Genomic DNA, 18,823 nt, shown 5'->3' with positions numbered 1-18,823 from the left:
AAAATTATTGCGGCACACCAGTGTGCCACGGTGCACTGGTTGAAAATGCTGTAGAGCATTGCTGTATTTATGCTCATTCAGAGAAAGGGCTCATCACGATGGGCACCATGCATACCACCTAGTAAATGTAATTAAATCCCATGTCAGCTACAGTGGTGATTGTTGTTTAGTGTTTATTAGAAGGACTTTTTTTTTTTTTCAATTGATTTTACAGAGAGGAAGGGATAGGGATAGAGAGCTAGAAACATCGATGAGAGAGAAACATCGGATCAGCTGCCTCCTGCACACTCCTTACCGGGGATGTGCCCGCAACCAAGGTACATGCCCCTGACCGGAATCGAACCTGGGACCTTTCAGTCCGCAGACCAACGCTCTACCACTGAGTCAAACCAGTTTCGGCATAGAAGGACTTTTAAAAAAAGTAAAGAGTTCCTATATATTCCCTACTCCTCTCCCTGTTGTGAACACCTTGCAGTAATGTGGTAGGTTTGTTACCGTTGATGAGCCAACATAGATACATTATTATTAACTAAAGTTTACATTGGGGTTCATTCACTCCGAGTGTGCATTCTGTGGGTTTTGACCAACGTATAACAATGACGATGACGTCTGTCTTGTCTGCATCACGCAGTAGGATAGTTCCCCTGCCCTAAATAACACCTAGTCTCTCGGAGCCCGTGTTTGGTGGTTTTGAGCAGTGATGTGAAATCACGCCCAGGTGATCTTTCCGTTGCAGGGTGGAAGATGGCTATGGATGTGACGTTTCTGGGGACGGGCGCAGCGTACCCATCTCCGACCCGGGGCGCCTCTGCTCTGGTCCTCCGGTGCGAGGGCGAGTGCTGGCTCTTTGACTGCGGGGAGGGGACCCAGACGCAGCTTATGAAGAGCCAGCTTAAAGCAGGTCAGTGCATTCCGCTGTCTCATTAAGAGCATCTGTCGTTCTGCCTCGTCTTCCTGGCTTCCCTCGGGCCTCTGCCTGGAAAGCCCTCCGGCATCTGGTGCACCCACCGAACTTCCTTCGTTTGTTCATTTACCTGTCACTCTTCCTGTGAGTTTTGAGAGCAAAGATTCATAGAGGCTCGGAGTAGGGGATGCAGTGAGAGACATGAGGCCTATTTAGATGGACACTGCCCAAGCGAAAGAACCGTGTGTGTGCTCACTTCCTCCGCCAGGAGACGTGGGGCTCCTGAGAGGACGCAAAGGGCAGTACGAGGAGGGAGGCGCTCTTCCTGCTCGGTCACCGGGGCAGGCATCTTGAGGGTGGTCGTGAGCTGTGGAAGGAAGAGGAGGGACTCCCTGGGCTGGAGAGGAGAAGGGCATTTCAGCCAGAGGGAGTGGCGTGAGCAAAGGCCCAGCAGCAGGGAAACGCGGGCACACCGATGAAAAGCCCAGACCTGGGTTCCGGTCCCAGCTGTGACTCAGCTTGTGATCTTAGCAGATCAACATCCCGAAAATGGGGATAAAAATTGGTACTTAAGAAGGCATGTTATGAGGATTATCTGTAATAATGTAAGTATAATATGCTTATTAGACCAGATGTCCTTCCGTATGATCTTCCGGATGAAACCAGAGCTGTGAGGGAAGCCCGGGTCCCAGGTGCCTGCCGGCAGCCGGCAGCCAGAGAGAATCCCGGTCCGGGTGCCAGAGGGAAGTCAGTGCTGGCACTGGGGAAGGGAGGCCTATTCTTGCACCATTTTCATGCATCTGGCCCCTCATATTAATACGGTAATTCCTTTTCTGTGTGGTTATCTTCTCACCAGTTAACTGTTAGCTCAAATGCCATTTCCTCAGAGGCTTTTCCTGGATTTCTATAGTTAATTAGCTCTTCTCGCCCCAGGCATTCTACAGGCTTGTCCTATTTTTATTAACTTCTTAACATCATCAGTATCTAAAATGATGTTATTTAAATCGTTGTTTTATGTGCACTATTGCCCTGTACTAAGCTTAGTGGTCACTTGTGTACTTTGTAGACGCCTAGTAAATATTTGTTCAATAAAAGCATGATTAACACATTCAGTACTTCATGCAGTGCCTCTCTCTTATTAGATCTTGACAGATGGTGATTATTGAGGTTACTTTTCCTTGTGACTCAACAGAGTGCATGGTATTGGATGCCTAAAAGCAAGAAAGTTCTAGCATCCAAGGATCATCCATAAAGGAAACTGACATGTAAGCAGTCATAATGGAATGTGATAAGGAGAATAATGGAGGTGTTTTCTAAGTCCTTTTGGTGTACAGAGGAGGGGTACACTAACGATCTGTATGTTTAGAGATCATTCCAGAGATGGTAACCGTTGAGCTAGGATCTAAGAAGTTTCTCTGGGGAGACAAGTAGGGCTAGACATTCAAGGAACAAACAACAAAGTGAGCAACTAGTAAGGACGTTTCCAGACACATTTGGGGAATATTGAGCCGTCCAGAACACTGAGTCCATGGCTAAGATAGAAGAGAGATAAGGATGCTAAAAGTAAGTGCGGGCAGACTGTGAAGTCTTCTGTGGTATGCTGAGGTATTTGGACCTTGCCATTTTCTTGGCAAAAAGGAACAACTAAAGGTTTTTAGGCAGGGGTGACATGGTCTGATTTGTGTTTTAGGACAGAGTTTTCCTATGGCAGAAAGTGAATAGCATCAGAGAGATCAGTTTCAAGGCAATTGCATTCATCTGAGAGAATATGAGGATGTTGAAGCAGGAAGTAGGAATAGGGATGAAGAGACACTTAATCTAGGGGGTACTTGTAGAGCCAACAGGAAGTAATGACTGGTTAAATATCTAGCGTGTGAAGAAGTGAGGAATTATTACAAGTTACAGATGGCTATGTCCTGGACCTGGGTGTCATGTAAAGAGCAGTTGGAGGAATGAGCTAATGAATATAACTTGGGACATGTTCAACCCCAATTATACATTGCCTTGTACTGAAGCCCCGAGGTGATGGCAGGTACTGTGCTTTATGTCCCTGGGGTCTCCCAGGCGTTCTTCTGTGAAAACTCTCAGGGCAGGCACAGACCAGAGTGGAGGCTGTCATGTGTAACCGTTCAGAGAGCAGGGTTTGATGTGGCAAGGTGATTAAAATAGAGAGAAGAAACTGTTAAGTGTGGGTATTAGAGGTTTGGGTATGGGGGGGGGGGGCGGATAAGTCTTTCCTTTTTACTTAATGCTGCATCATTTAATGCTGCAAAACAGATTACATGTTTAGTGTCCTGTTTGCATTTACTATCTTATAGTTTCTGTGGGTTAGAGAGTTAGGGCCTGGTTTATCTGGGTTTTCTGCTTCAGGGTCTCACTAAGCTGCATTCTTATAATTGGCTGAGGCTGAGGTCTCATCAGAGGCTCACGTGGGGAAGAATCCGCTTTAGAACTCCTCAGGCTGTTGGCAGAATCCTTACAGTTGTAGGACAAAGACTTTCCACAGCCCCTAGAGGCCTCCTGGTCACATGGATTTGTACTTCATGTAGCTTAGAGAAGTACCAGCAAAGGAGAAAGAAACTCAAGAGGAAATCTAAAAGCAATATGGAGTCTTAAAACATAATGAAATCACATTATATCTCTGGGTCATATTTTACTGGTTAGAAGCCTATCAAAGGTCCCATCCACACTCAAGGAGAGGGACTTACAGAACTAGGAGGTTATTAGTTTCTCTCAGTAACACAATATGGGCCTATTGTTATTTGATTCATTGAAACACTTTAAACTTATACTACCTCCTGGGATAATAATATTTTATGAGTTTCATAAAGTAGTACTTGGTATTTATCTAAATGTACATCTTTCAAGCTTCCATGGTCCTAATATGCAAGCATCTGATTAACAAGTATAGGCTTGCCATATCCATTTCTGTCATAATATTAAAGACTGAGCTTAGCCTTTTTTTTTCCCCCCCTTAAAAATAATTTTTAAAAGTATATAGGCTCATTGTAAAAATTCAAACAAAGCAGAAAAGTGTACATAAGAAGAGCCTAGCCCTGGCCAGTATGGCTCAGTTGGTTATCTGTCATCCAGTGCAGCAGCAGGAAGTTGCTGGTTTGATTCCCGGTGAAGGGCACATGCCCAGGTTATCAGCTCGATCCCTAGTAGCGGGTATATATTATAGGAGGCAGCCAATTGATGTTGTATCTCTCTGTCCCTTTCCCTTCCTCTCTCTAAAAATCAATAAACTATTCCTTTAAAAATACAAAAAAAAAAGGAAGCAAACAAAAAAGAAAAGCCTAAGACTGCATCTCATAAGTAAAATTTCTGTCCATGTAGATAAGGTAACAGTGTAGGTATAGTATATGTGTATAATTTTGCAAAAATGGAATCACTATACTCCCTGTAATCTACTTTTTTTTTTCAATTGAACAACATATACAAGGACTGTATTGCAGATATTTCCAAGGGCAGTAGGTATAACTGCATCATCACTGATGCTTAGTATTCCACTCCTATATGGATGACATATTCCCTTGTACTTTCTTACTCTTAGGTAAAAGGGAACTCATGCATTTTTCTTTCTTCATTTGATAGCCTCCTCTTACCTTTGATAATGGTGGCTGTCATTCCTTATCCCTTTAAAATCAAGTTTCTTGAAAAATGAAATGTTTGTCTTCCCTGAAACTGATAACGGTGGGAAGCAGTTTTTTTACTTAACTTCTTTGACTCAATTACTTTGGGTTCGCAAGTTGTTTCGGTGCTCAGTTTCTCTGTTTGGTAGTAGACAGAGAGAGGCCAGAGCGTCTAAGGTGGCTTCTGAGGTCAGCGTGGGTCAGGGCTCGGCACCATAGTAGTTCTCTTGTCTGCAGAGGCCTCGGCTCCACTTGTGAGCGCCCTGGCATCCTAGACAGCGGAAAGGGGAAATGCTAGGGTTCTAAAAGACAGCAAAACAGGACTGAGAGAAAAAAGAAAAAGGAGCAATTGGAGGGGTTCTGGAGGCTCAAAATCTACCTCTGCCCAACCTGCTGCTCTTAGCCACAGGCCTGGGCTCGGTGCAGTGACTGGAAGACTCACCCGGGAAACACTTCTGCCTTGGTATCACAGGACAAATCACACGAGAGTAAACTGTCCCTGTTCTTGTATGGCATCAGTAAATGCCTGTTCTTTTATGGCAGCACATGTTTGAAAGAGGTGGGCCATGACTCAGACCAGAGCCTCTGTTACACTGAACATGCGTTATTGTGATTGTTACTTTTAAAATATTTGGTGCATCTAAAAAAAAAGGCTAATGTGGCATCCTGCCACATACCAGCAATAAATTCAGTTTACCTTTAGGTAAATCGAGTTATAACCTAAGCCGGTATGCACTGAAAAAGCTGTTGTGTTAGTTCAGAGTGAAGAGAAGAGATGGGCCCATGCACCTTGGCATAAATAACACCGGCTCTGCCCGCTGGCTGCATTCTAGTGTCTGTTGCCCACCTCCCCTCTCATTCTTTACCCCCTTGCTCTCCCACCTCTCTCATCATCTTCCTTTTCCTCCTTCCCCATCAGCCTCACTCAGACAAGCAGGCTCTGACCTGGTTAGTTAATCTCTGTCTACTGTAGAGAGTCCTTAAAAGGCAGTTTGGGTTCAGGCACTGGTCCAGTTGATCAAGCCCGAGAACTTGTTTTGGGAAAATACACATTTGCTATTCTCAGAGTGAGCAGTAGGGGGCAGTGTAACTATCAGATGCTTTTGGCACTTGAAGGCTATCTAGTTACTTAAGTGAATTATTTTGGTACACTTCCTTATTGCAACTTTTTTTTTTTTAAGGATATATAAGAAAATACTCTGAAAACTGTAGCGCTAGGTAATTTGAAGCTGTTTTATGAAAAAGTCTTACTAAAAACCATCTAATAAAAGGAAGCCTAGCCGAAACCAGTTTGGCTCAGTGGATAGAGCGTCAGCCTGCGGACTGAAAGGTCCTGGGTTCGATTCCGATCAAGGGCATGTACCTTTGTTGCGGGCACATCCCCAGAAGGGGGTGTGCAAGAGGCAGCTGATAGATGAATTATCTCTCATCGATGTTTCTAACTCTCTATCCCTCTCTGTTCTTCTCTGTAAAAAAATCAATAAAATATATTAAAAAAAAAAAAAAAAGAAAAAAAGGAAGCCCATCTTTCTTGCTTCTGGAATCATGTAGAAAAAAACATTTAAAAATAAATTTATAGTGATAAGTAAAACTCTAAATTCATTTTACTGCTTTCTGTGTAAGTTGTTATGTGTCTTTCAAGTCCTTTGTATGGATCTTTACTTCTGAAAAATTCCCAATTTTATTTTTCCCCCTCAATCAAAAGGGAGAATTACCAAGATCTTCATCACACATCTTCATGGAGACCATTTCTTTGGCCTTCCTGGCCTCCTCTGCACCATCAGCCTGCAGAGTGGCTCCACGGTCACCAAACAGCCCATTGAAATCTATGGTCCCACAGGCCTTCGGGACTTCATCTGGCGAACCATGGAACTCTCTCACACCGAGCTGGTCTTCCCGTACGTGGTCCATGAGCTGGTGCCTACAGCAGATCAGTGTCCTGTGGAAGAACTGAAGGAATCTGCACATGTGGGTAGAGCAGACAGCTCTCCCAAAGAGGGACAAGGAAGGACTATCCTGTTAGACTCGGAAGAAAACTCATACCTTCTGGTCGATGACGAACAGTTTGTTGTGAAAGCATTTCGCCTCTTTCACCGAATCCCCTCCTTCGGCTTCTCCGTGGTGGAGAAGAAGCGCCCCGGCAAACTCAATGCACAGAAGCTGAAAGACCTCGGTAAGTGTTTTTCTTCTCTTCCCGTCAGTCAGGCTGGTGTTAACTAAAGCTCTGGGAAGTGTTATCGCAACCTTTCTTTCCTGTCTCCCAGGCCTACAACTGACATTTTCTCCGTTTATTCCCTTTGCCCAAAGTTTGCTTATTAAGGGAGATAGATTCCTGGCACCAAAAGATGCTATACAGAGCAAAAAAACCCAGGTACATATGTTAATCCTTCTCTCTGCTGTTCCCCTGATGCACATTCTTTTCTTCATCTTACACTGTCTTGTTTGGCAGGGCAGTGGTTGTTGTCTTAGGTCCAGGCTTCTGTTTTTTCTCTCTGTTTTCAATGACACCTTTGCCTTGAGAACTTTTGCCATACCTTAATCTTCGACTGCAACCACTTAGTTTCAGGGTTTTCCTTTTCTGCCTTGATTAGGTTAATGTGGTGTTCAGTATCCTTTGCCTCACCATTTTATGTACCTGGGTTCATCACGGTAGAATACACGTGCACAAAGCTAGGCCTGGGGCCATCCGAGGCTTCCTGCCTCCTGCCTGCAAGGCCTTCCTGCCTGGGGGTCTGCAGTGTCTCTGGAAGCAGTGTCCAGGCGTGTCGTACCTCCAGCATCTCCACCTTCCTCGGCATGGCCAGCGCAGAGCCTCTGAAAAGCATGATGGTGTCTTCTGTATGTTTGTTCTTTATTTACTCAACCTCTTCTTTCAGTTCCAACTAAAACAGAATGCAAAATAATGAGGAAAGATAACTTAGGCCAAAGGTATTTTTATTATCTAAAAACTTGAGGGAATCCTATATAATAAAAGGCTAATATGCAAAGCGACCGAATGGTGGAACAACCAGTGACTAACATGCACTGACCACCATGGTGCAGACACTCAATGCAGGGGGCGCCCCCTGGTGGTGAGTGCACTCCCATAGGGGGAGCACCGCTCAGCCAGGGGGAGCGAGCCTAAGCCAGCAATCGGACATCCAGCGAGGGTTCCCAAACTGCCAGAGGGCTCAGGCTGGGCTGAGGGCCTGTCCCCCCACCCCCCAGTGCATGAATTTCATGCACAGGGCCTCTAGTATTCTTATATTGGGAAACTTTAAATATAATCTACATTGGAATTAGTAAGCACTTTCTATTGGTTTGTAGGTGTTATCCAGAGTGCTAATTAGATACTATTCTAGATTAATATGAGACTTCAGCCCTGGTTGGTTAAGGTGGAACCATCGCTACACATGAAGATTATTTTATTAAGCTAATCAATATATAGATAGCGTGTCATTATTTAAATGGGCTCTTAAATTTTGCCTAAAGATGAGCTTATTAAATAAAGCACTCTTCAAAACTGGTACTCCTATGCACAGCAGAGCATCGGGGCTGTTATCCTGACCAATAATGTTGCAGTGGGACTTAGCTTAAAACTTATCGGACACATGTGCTTGGGAAATGTTTTAAGTGCTATGGCATTGCCAACACGGAACTTTTAACAAAGTGTAAATATTCCAGTTTTCCACAAATAGTAAAATATACAAATTATGGGGGAAAAAGATGCCTTTTCCATCTGCTATTTGCTTTGCTGGTAAAACAGACTCTCATAACATGTCATAAATTCCATTCCCCTGATGTGATGTTATCTGCTCCATCACTAGGTGTTCCGCCAGGTCCTGCCTATGGGAAGCTGAAAAACGGAATTTCTGTTGTTCTGGAAAATGGAGTTACAATTTCTCCCCAAGATGTCTTAAAAAAGCCTATTGTTGGGAGAAAAATCTGCATTTTGGGTGACTGTTCCGGGGTTGTGGGTGATGGAGGCGTGAAGCTGTGCTTTGAAGCAGACCTGTTGATCCATGAAGCGACCCTGGATGACGCCCAGATGGACAAAGCGAAGGAGCACGGCCACAGCACGCCACAGATGGCAGCAGCGTTTGCCAAGCTGTGCCAAGCAAGGAGGCTCGTTCTGACTCACTTCAGTCAGAGGTACAAACCAGTTGCTTTGGCCAGAGAAGGAGAAACAGATGGGATTGTAGAACTGAAAAAGCAGGCTGAATCAGTGTTCGATTTCCAAGAAGTGACTCTAGCAGAAGATTTTATGGTGATTGGCATTCCCATCAAGAAGTGAGGCCAGCGTTCCTGAATGCATACTGACATGTCCCGAATATGATACCGAACCAACAAAGTTTGTTGTTGTTGTGTTGGCCTAAAATTATTTGGGTCCCAATAATCCTAAAAATGATGGAGTGTCGTTGCTGAACTGATTCCACAGTGAGAGGGAGCAAGTGTTTTTATAATAAATCACTTTAAAAATAAAACAAAAGTTAGCATCCTTTTTAAAGCGCAACTTGACAAAATGATAGCCCTTTCAGGTGTACTTTGTGTTTTGGGCTGCTGCCTCAGATGCACCCCATGCAGTCCTGGGCTTAGCTTCTGCCCAGCTTTATTGCTGTTATTGGCAAAGTACACAGGGCCTGGCCCTCTTGGCTAAAAATGGCATTTTGGCAGTTTGTGTTGAATCTGTTCATGTTATTATTAACAGGATAGAAGTATAATGAGACATTGGACATGCAGGATTGAAGCCGGCATGTTGAATCTTGAACTCTTGGCTAGAGTACTGACTGCAGGGTCAGGCTAGGTGTTTATCCTTTAATTAATGTGTTATTGAACTTTCCTGTTTGCTCTAAACATGTGGCCCTCAGCTCAGGTGATACCACTTCCCTAGATTTGAAATTGTGGGGATGTTTCTTGTGTTTTTCAGTGGTTAAGATTGTTGGCCTGCAAACAGAAGGTTCTCGGGTTCGATTCTTGGCCCCAGTTAGGGTGCGTGCAGGAGGCAACCTGTCGATGTGTCTGTCTCAATCAATGTTTCTCTCTCTCCCTCCCTTTCTTCCACTCTCTCAATGGAAAAAAATATCCTCAAGTGAGGATTAACAACAACAAAAAAGAAATGACCTGGAGGTGTGGGGAGAGCACTACTGATATTTAGCAAAAGGAGCCAGGGATGCTAGATTCTGTAAAGTTTGGGTCAGCTCTATACGATGAAGAATTATCTCACCCCAAAATACAAATTGCAGGCCTGTTGAGATACATAGCAAATTAAAACTTAGGCTCCCGATGTGAATATACTTTATCAAAATTCATGACATAATGAATTGAACTACTAGGTAAATCATATTCTACAACAAATTCTAAAGAACTAGCTAAGTGAATTGGGATGTTATATCAAATATTATTTAACAGAAATGAGCCATGAGCTGGAACTTATGAATGTGGAGGTAAAGAAATGATACCTATTCAACTGCGTTTAATTTATATATTTCTATTAATAATTCTTTGAGCATGTTTTTTAATAAATGTCCTTTCTAAAATAGCTTTTCCTTCTCACCTGCCTTCTACATCCTTTCTGTCTTAGGGTATCTGACTCATTAGACCCCAATATTTCTCAAAATGTGTTATGTGGAAATCTAGTCTCAAGTACTGGTTCATTCAAAAGGGTTCCCTAATCAAATCAGTTTGGGAAACCCTTTATGCTCTGTGTTCCGGTGGGAATGTCCTAATGTCCTTTGCTATATTAAAAACAATACTGTTCCAGTGGTCATAAGTCAGTTTTTGGTGTCAAAAAGACCTGATTTCAGGGTCCCATTTTGTACCTTACGGTGGAACCTGTGTGATCTGGAGCAGATTACTTACTTTCTCTGAGCTTCTGCTTGCTCATCTCTAAAATAGGATCCTGCACCACAGGATCATTGCAAAGATTAAATGAGACAGTGCATAAAAGGAGCACAGCACCTTGCTTCACAGTGTTGAGACATCTTGCAGTACCAGGCTGTCAACTCTATTGAACCCCCTTCTCAGTCCTATTTCATCACATACTATCTATTTCCATCTCAAGAACCCAGAGAGTTTTATAGTACACTAGGGGCCCAGTACATGAAAATTTATGCACTGGGAGGGTGGGGCAGATCAGTCCCTCAGCCTGGCCTGTGCCCTCTCACAGTCTGGGAGCCTAAGCCGCAGTCTGGCCTCCCTCTGCATGAGGCCACTGGGTGGGCCAATCGGGACAGCACTGGCCAGTGAGCAGCCCTGCCCCTCCCATCGCCCTTCTGCTGCCGGTTGCCACTGCCCCCCCATTGCTGTCCCCTCCCTCTGCCTTCTGGCATGCGCCTTGGGTGGCCTAGTGCCTGCTCATCAGCCCCAACCTCCCTACCACAAACACCACCACCAGTAGTTCTGCGGTTCGGTCAATTTGCATATTATTTTATTATATAGGATATTTTGAAGTATTGTGATGTTGAATACTATTAAATTCCTTTGAGTTCTGGGGCTTCTCTAGTAAAAATTTTTGATTCCTGGATGATTCTGGAGTCCTTAGTGTAGTGATAAGATGGTCTAGCAACTCAGGATCTCAGTCATTCTGAAGCCGTCTTCACAACAGCTTGATTCTGCCCCACTTTAGGCAAAGTACGAGTTTGACCAGGCTTAAAGGGAAACTTGGTTCCTGAACTCTTTTCAATCAAGCATTTATCAGGCACTGTGCAATCAAACCTGTACAACAGGGAATAGCTAATACTAGTACCTCTGCTGCATGGAGCTCTTGAGGGTTAAGACTGTATCTTAGTCACTACATTTTCAGAAACACCCACCCATAGCAAGCACCAGAAATGTTTGTTGAAAGAAATTAGGTCTTGATATCATGAATGTGCAAACTTAAAGTTAAGGTCTGTGCCTAGTTCATTTCATTACTGTACTTGTTCAAAAAATTTTAAATACCTGGTTTGGCGATGCCCTGTTCACTGAGTACCAACTAAATGCCAGGCTTTCCTGAGTCAGGACAGGGACACTCCAGGTGACATGTGGACACAGGATGATGAACATATTCTCCGTATTAAAAAGCTGTTATAGCCAGGATAACAAGTTGAGAAGGGTGCCCAAGTTTACCCAAAGAGAAAAAATATTTTGACTCCTAAATAAAGCTAGCAGAAAAACACTTGCTCAGATGTCAGCGTGCTAATTATATACGCAGCAGACTTGGCAGGTACAAAGATTAAATTCGCCCACAAAAAAGTAAAAGGGGAAAGGCAAGGGATCAAGTTTCCAGCTATATAAATCCCCTGCCACTTCCAGAAACTGTGCAGGCAGCCTCAGGTGGAGCTGAGCCACGTTTAGTCCTTCAGTGTCACCAACATGAGACCAAAGTTATTTTGTCTTGGTGGTTCTCTATATTGTCGTGCCTTCCAGAGGTCATAGGTTTGTCCACATGAGGCCATGTCTCTCTGTCAAACATCCTGGACTGGGGGGTCGACCTGGTCAAAATACCCTCGTCTGGTTAAGCAGCCCGCATGCTGATCCTCACTGGCTCACCCGGAGCCTTGCCATGGGACATGTCTTCATACTGCTAATACATCCTGGAGCATGATGGGTTTCCACCCCATATGCCTCTACTAAGAGGCAGTATGATCTACGGCAGTGGTCTGCAAACTAGGGTATCTGTACCCCTGAGGGTATGCAAAGACTTTTCTGAAGATACATAGGCATTCTTTCCTAAGAAATATTTCCTAACGTCAATCTTCCGGGGAACTCGCATAGACAGTGTCCTCTGGTTCCACTGCACAGTGCTCCAGTCCAGATGACAAACAGCTGGGATACCAAAGAAAGGGATGACTGGAATACTGGTATTGGGGTTGAAACATAAATGATTAGATAAACTCCTTTGCAAGTTGGGTAGTTTCCAGTTTGTTGCTTTGAACAAAAATGAAGGAGGATCTAATCAAATCCAGATCAAGGAGTATATCTCATCTGTCTAAAGATAGATTTTTAAAAACATCTGTATTGAGCTATAATTCACATACTATACAATTCAATGGGTTTCATCTTTTCACAGAACTGGGCAATCATCACAGCTATCAATTTTAGGGCATTTTCATTATCCCCCAAAGGAACCCCATACCCTTTGGCAGTCACTCCCATTTTCCTCCCAAGCTCCCAGCCCTAAGCTATTTTCTACCACTAATCTACTTTCTAACCACTAATTTACTTTCTGTCTCTATAGATTTGCCTATTCTGGATATTTCATATCAATTGAATCATACAATATGTGGTCCTTTGTGACTGGCTTCTTTCATTTAGCATAATGTTTTCAAGATGTATCCAAGTTGTAGCTTATATCGGTACTTCATTCCTTTTTATGGCCAAATATTCCATAGTATGAATATACCACATGTTTTTATCCATTCATCAGTCAATCCAATAATATTAGATTATTTACAATATACTTATATTAGGAATGAAAAAGGAGAGATTGCTACAGATCTTGTAAATATTAAGTTAAAAGAGGATACTATAAGTAACTTGAATTTCAGGTAAAATTACTAAAACAACTTTCTTAAAAACACAATTTTCCAGAAGTGACACAAGAAAAAAATGGTGACTATTCAGATTTTCTATTTATTAAAGAAAGTGAATTTGTGATTAAAACTCTTCTAAAAACAAAAACAAACCACCTCCAGGCCCAGATGGTTTTGCTAGTGACTCACTCTAAACAATTAAGGAAGAAATATACCTTTATTCCACTAGCACTTCCAGAAAATAGAAAAAGAGGAACATTTCCCAACTCATTTTATGAGGTCAGTATAACCTTGATGCCAAAACTTAAGGAAAATTACAGACTAATTTCTCTTATAAAAACCCTAAAGAAAGTAATTAGCTAATTGAATCCAGGAATGTGTAAAGAATAAGATATCTTGGAAAAGGGAATTTATTCCAGGAATGGAAGGTTTGTTTAACATTTGAAAATCAGTATTATATGCCACATTAATACAATTAATGGGGGAAAACTGGTAAAATGATCTTGATAGGTACATTATTGATAAAAACTTATTACTCGTTATAAGAACTTTTGCATATTAAGAACTGGGAATGCCCTTAATCTGATAAATATCTGCAAAAAATACAATAAATGTTATATATATTTAATAATAAAATATTGAAAGCTTTCCTCCTGATATCAGAAACAGACAGGATGCCCACTGAGTATCACTTCTATACAACTTTGTTTTGAAGGTCTTAGTGTAATAAGACAAGAAAAATTAATGAAAGGTATAAGGATTTAAAAACAAGTAAGACCCTGCCCTGTCCAGATAGCTCAGTTGGTTAGAGTGTTGTCCCAAAATATCAAGGTTGTGGGTCCCATTGCCTGGTCCAGGCACATACCAGAATCAACCAATGAATGCATAAATAAGTGGAACAACAAATTGATTTTCCTCTCTTTCTCTCCCTCTCTCTCAAGTCATTCAATCAATAAAAAAGTAAAAGGAAGAAATAAAACTATCATTGTTAGCAGATGATATGATTATGCACATAGAAAATCCAAAAGAATAAAGCAGATAACCTAGTTAGGATTAACTAGTGAATTTGATATTCAATTAGAATAAAAAAAACAATTTTGTTTCTATATTCCAACAACAAACGAATTGAAAAAAATTTAAATGATACCACTTACAGGAGCATTGAAGCCATCAAAAATTTAAGAATAAATCTGAAGAAAAATATATAAGACTTCTCTATTGAAAATTACAAAATATTCAGGTATATTAAAGAAGACTCTAATATACAGGACAAAATAAATTTGGACAATTTAGTACTGGGAAAATGTCATTTTTCCCTAAGTTTATCTGTAGTTTCAATGTCAATCAAAAACTCTGCAAGTTTTTATGTGTATATAGATGAGGAAATTGATAAGCTGTTTCTGAAGTTTATATGGACATGCAAAGGGCCAAGAATAGCCAGGAAAATCTTGAAAGAACAGCATGAAGAGACGTCACTGCCAGATACAATGTGGCATTATTGTAAGGAAGACACAATGGAGTGAAATATCGTCCTGAGAAAAAGCCCACACTTATACAGTATTTTAATTATGACAAATATGAAATTCCTATGCAATAGGGAAAGGATTGTCTTTTCAATAAATGGAGGGTCAATTGGATGTCCATAGTGAAACATAATTGCCTGGATTCCTACTGTAATACACAAAAATCAATTTCAGATGGACTTCATATGTCAAGGTAAAGATAAGATGGAATCACTCCTGTACTTGGGGTAGGAGAAGATTTCTTACAAGCGCTAACAATAGAGAAAACAGATTGTTAAATCGGACATTAAAATTAGGAACTTCTGTTCATAGAAGATGCTATCAAAAGAGTGAATAGGCAAGCCGCAGAGTGGTGGAACATATTTGCAATACCTAGAACTGATAAAGGATTTGGATCTAGAATTCAGCAGTAGTACCACTGCTGTTGCCTCATCACAAACTACCACAAAATATTAAGATTTATTGCCTCACCACTTTGGCAGGTCAGGACTCTGGGCACTGCTTCGCTGGGTGCTGCTGGCGCTAGTTCTCTCATGGGGCTGTAGTCAGGCTGCCGGCTGGAGCTGTGATTACTTCTGAGAGCTCACCTGAGGGGATCCCCTTTCAAGCCTTTTCCTGTGATTGTCGGCAGGCCTTGGTCCCTGGCCACGTGGACCTCTCCATGGGGCTGCCTCTTGGCATGGCAGTAGGTTTCCCACAGGACCAGCAAGAGAAAGGGAGCACTCACCACGGAAGCACAGTCTTTTTATAACTTCACCTTGAACGTGACATTCCATTGTTTCTTCCATATTTTATTCATTACAAGTGAGTCAGTCAGTCCAGCTCTCACTCAAGGGAAAGGGATTATACAACGGCATACATACCCGGAGGCAGGGGGGATGGGGGGCCATCTTGGAGGCTGCCTACCATAGGAATACAGGCAGAGCCAGGAATAGATGGCAAGAAAGGCAGCCCAGCAGCATAGAGCCCTGGCTTCAGTCTCTGGACCTCCTCTGCTTTAACCCACTCGCTCCCCCGGCACCTTCTCACACATCTCTTCCTGCTTTAACAAATGCCAGCTGGGTTCCTGTCACTCACAGTTAAACGTCCTCACAGCCCCTGGCCTGGTCGCTGAGGATGCAAAGATGACTTGGACACGATGCCTAACCTCAAGTTGCTTATAGCCTCCAGAGAGAGACACGAGGGAAAAGAGGTGACTCCCAGTGTAGTGTGGGTATTGGTCAGCTTCCTTAAGTTATATATATATATATATATATATATATATATATATATATATATATATATATATATATATATAATTTATTGGTTTTTTACAGAGAGGAAGGGAGAGGGATAGAGAGTTAGAAATATCGATGAGAGAGGAACATGGATCAGCTGCCTCTTGCACACCTCCAACTGGGGATATGCCCACAACCAAAGCACATGCCCCTAACCGGAATCAAACCTGAGACCTTTCGGTCCGCAGGCCAACACTCTATCCACTGAGCCAAATCGGTTTTGGCCAGCTTCCTTAAGTTCTTATGACCATTATATTCAAAATAATATTGCCCACAATCAAACCAATAAATACCAATTGAGCACCTATTAAACACAAGGCTCAGCATAAGACCTGTGATACAGACCTATGGGATATTCTAAAAGGGGTAGGCAAGTTCTAGAAAAGAACACCTGGTAAAATGGAGTCATAGGGACCACCTGTTCCTGTCTGTATCTTTCTAGGAGAGCACTTCAGCAGGGAGACTAAGAGCATGGGCTTTAGAACCCCGGCTCTGTCACTGGCCACATGATCACTGGCAAAGACACTTAATCTCTGTGAGGCTGTGTCCTCTGTAAACTGGATAGTATAACAGCATGTATTTCACAGGGTGGTTAGGAAGATTAAATGAGTTGATATGAATAAAGCACTTAGAATAGTGCTTGGCACATAGTAAGTTCTCAATAAATGTTAGCAAACAATATTATGTCTAAGCTAGAGGCCCAATGCACAAAATTGCAGGGTCCCTAGGCCTGGCTGGTGATCAGGGCTGATCTGTGGGGCCACCTGCAGGGTGATTAGGGGGCCCCCACTGGCATCTGCCTTGGCCAGCCCAGCGCTGCCTGCTCCAGTGGGGCAATCTGGGACTGGCACCAGTCCCATCCCCCAATTGCCCTGCTATCGGTCACGTCCCTCTTCGGGGTGAACTGCAGGGCGATTTGACTCTCCCCTTTCTCCTCCCTCCCCCCGCTCCCCACTGGCACCCGCCTTGGCTGGCCTGCGGCCTATGGCTTGCGGGCAGCTCCTGCATTGAGCATCTGCTCACTGGTGGCCAGTGCATGGCATAGCAACTGATCGTTCCACCAGTCGTTTGCTGTTTGGTTGATTTGCATTTTAGGCTTTTATTATATAGAATTGTATAGATTATAAACTCTTTAAAAGCAGGAGGCCTCACCTTCTTTGTAGCTCAGCTAACATGTAGAGACCACTCTAGATTTCCCTACTTGCGTGGCTCAGCAGTATTAATTTATTAGCAGATGCAGGCATTGTCTTGCTTGCTGGTTTCTCCATCTGCTCTAAATTTAGTACTAAATAAAGACAGCTGTGGGGGTGGAGGAGGTTTTAGAGATCTCCTGTCCAAATACATTGGGATTTTGTTTTGTTCAAAAGCTATAATCCAAAGAGAGTTTAGCAGCATCTGCTGAAGACCATTTTTAGGCACGATTTGCAGAAATTTGTAGCATCTATTTCCATTGTTATGTGCATCCATACTTTGAATCTTCAGCCATTTCCATCTAGTAATATCCTAACTGATGTTCCAAATTTGATGCTATTCTGTATATAAGCCTGCATAATTCCTGACTGATTATAATGTATGGATACTAAATAAATTTACTTATGAAAAGCAATTCACCTTTTCAATCTTGAATAGTCACAATGCCACAATCCCAGATTTAAATAAAGGTCCTGCTCAAATGTTACTTCCTCAGACAACCCTCCTTATTACCCTATCCTAAATAGTATTTCACCCCATCTTCACACCTAATCCCTCTCTATGGTCCTTTTTAAAATAGCACTTATTACTTTTTTATATATATATTTTATTGATTTTTTTTTTTAGAGAGAGGAATTTATAGAGAGTTAGAAACATCGATGAGAGAGAATCATTGATCAGCTGCCTCTTGCACACTCCCTACTGGGGATGTGCCCACAATCAAAATACATGCCCTTGACCGGAATCGAACCTGGGACCTTTCAGTCCACAGGCCGATGCTCTATCCACTGAGCCAAACCGGTTTCGGCACACTTGTTACTTTTGAATGCTTTATTATTTGTTTGGGTCCATGTTCATTGTCTATATCACCTACTAAGAATGTAAACTCCTCAAGGACAAGGAATTTGACTCCTACACCACTTTACCCCTATCTAGAACAGTGCCTGACAAAGGAGCAGATATTGAGAATTTTGTTGGATAATAGAATTTTCACTTAACTCTCAGGGGAAAAATGTTGAACAAGTGCGATGGTACCACCTTTTATAGATGAACCACCAAAGCTGAGGAAGGCCCCGTCTCTTCTTTCCCAGAAGCACACTTGTCCCTCTGACTCGGAAGCCCGCCCATCTTCTCCCGCTCTACGCCACTTTCCTCTAATGAACTAGGATGCAAACACACAAGACAGTAGGAAAGCAAGGATGGGATCAGCTGGGATGGAGTCATTGGCAGGAGGAGGGTTGGGCCCCATGGGTGGGATGAGAGAGATTTGGAATGGTGGAGGAAGGAAGGAGGGAGGGCCAGCCTCGGACCTGAGCCTGCTTGTGCACTGTGGCCTTGTCCTTGGTGAAGAATCAGTTCCAGTTTGCCCCTGGGAGAGCAGCGGTGATGGAGGGCAGGGCCTTTGGGTCAAGCTCTCCAATGAAGGACACTTTCCAAGGAATCTCTGTGGACTGTCAGGACGCCAGTCAGGACCAGAATTCTACCTACCTGTGTAGCCTCAGTTATCTGTGTGCTGGGGAGGGCAGATGGGCATCCAGGCTGGAGAGAGGCTTCTGAACCAGGGCATCTTTCTTAGCGACAGTCAGTGTCATTGGTAAACCAGGTAGGAGCTGACCCCCAAACCAGCTTCCCTAGAAGGGAGAAGGGAGGGGATCAGCCACCACCACCAGCCGCCTCAGGGGCCTGTGGCCCAGGATTCTCATGTCCTTGCTGATGAAATGTGCTTGCACAGATGCCCAGGTGCCCAAGTGTTGGAGGAGGCTCACTTGGTGCCAGCAAGGGTTGTGGTCCCAGCATGTTT

At 43.1% G+C, this 18,823-nt stretch overlaps 1 protein-coding gene across 2 annotated transcripts in view; it reads left to right on the top strand.

Moving 5' to 3' along the window:
- ELAC1 (elaC ribonuclease Z 1) overlaps window positions 1-18,823 on the top strand; it is a 95,526-nt gene that overhangs the window by 5,669 nt on the left and 71,034 nt on the right. The window contains exons 2-4 of one of the 2 annotated variants that reach the window (XR_014795424.1): window positions 737-901; window positions 6,245-6,712; window positions 8,346-9,322. Coding sequence is in view for 1 of the 2 variants with exons in the window: in XM_084888945.1 (XP_084745071.1) it covers window positions 745-901; window positions 6,245-6,712; window positions 8,346-8,812 (1,092 nt within the window). In the remaining variant the exon portion in view is untranslated. Of the gene's footprint in view, window positions 1-736; window positions 902-6,244; window positions 6,713-8,345; window positions 17,430-18,823 lie in introns of those variants that run through there. The other variant, XM_084888945.1, reaches the window with a different exon arrangement.

This window comes from Pipistrellus hanaki (genome assembly GCF_964339955.1).
Source record: "Pipistrellus hanaki genome assembly, chromosome: 6".
NCBI lineage: Eukaryota > Metazoa > Chordata > Mammalia > Chiroptera > Vespertilionidae > Pipistrellus > Pipistrellus hanaki.
Note: the sequence above shows the minus strand (reverse complement) of the source record. Positions and strands in the feature narration are given on the sequence as shown.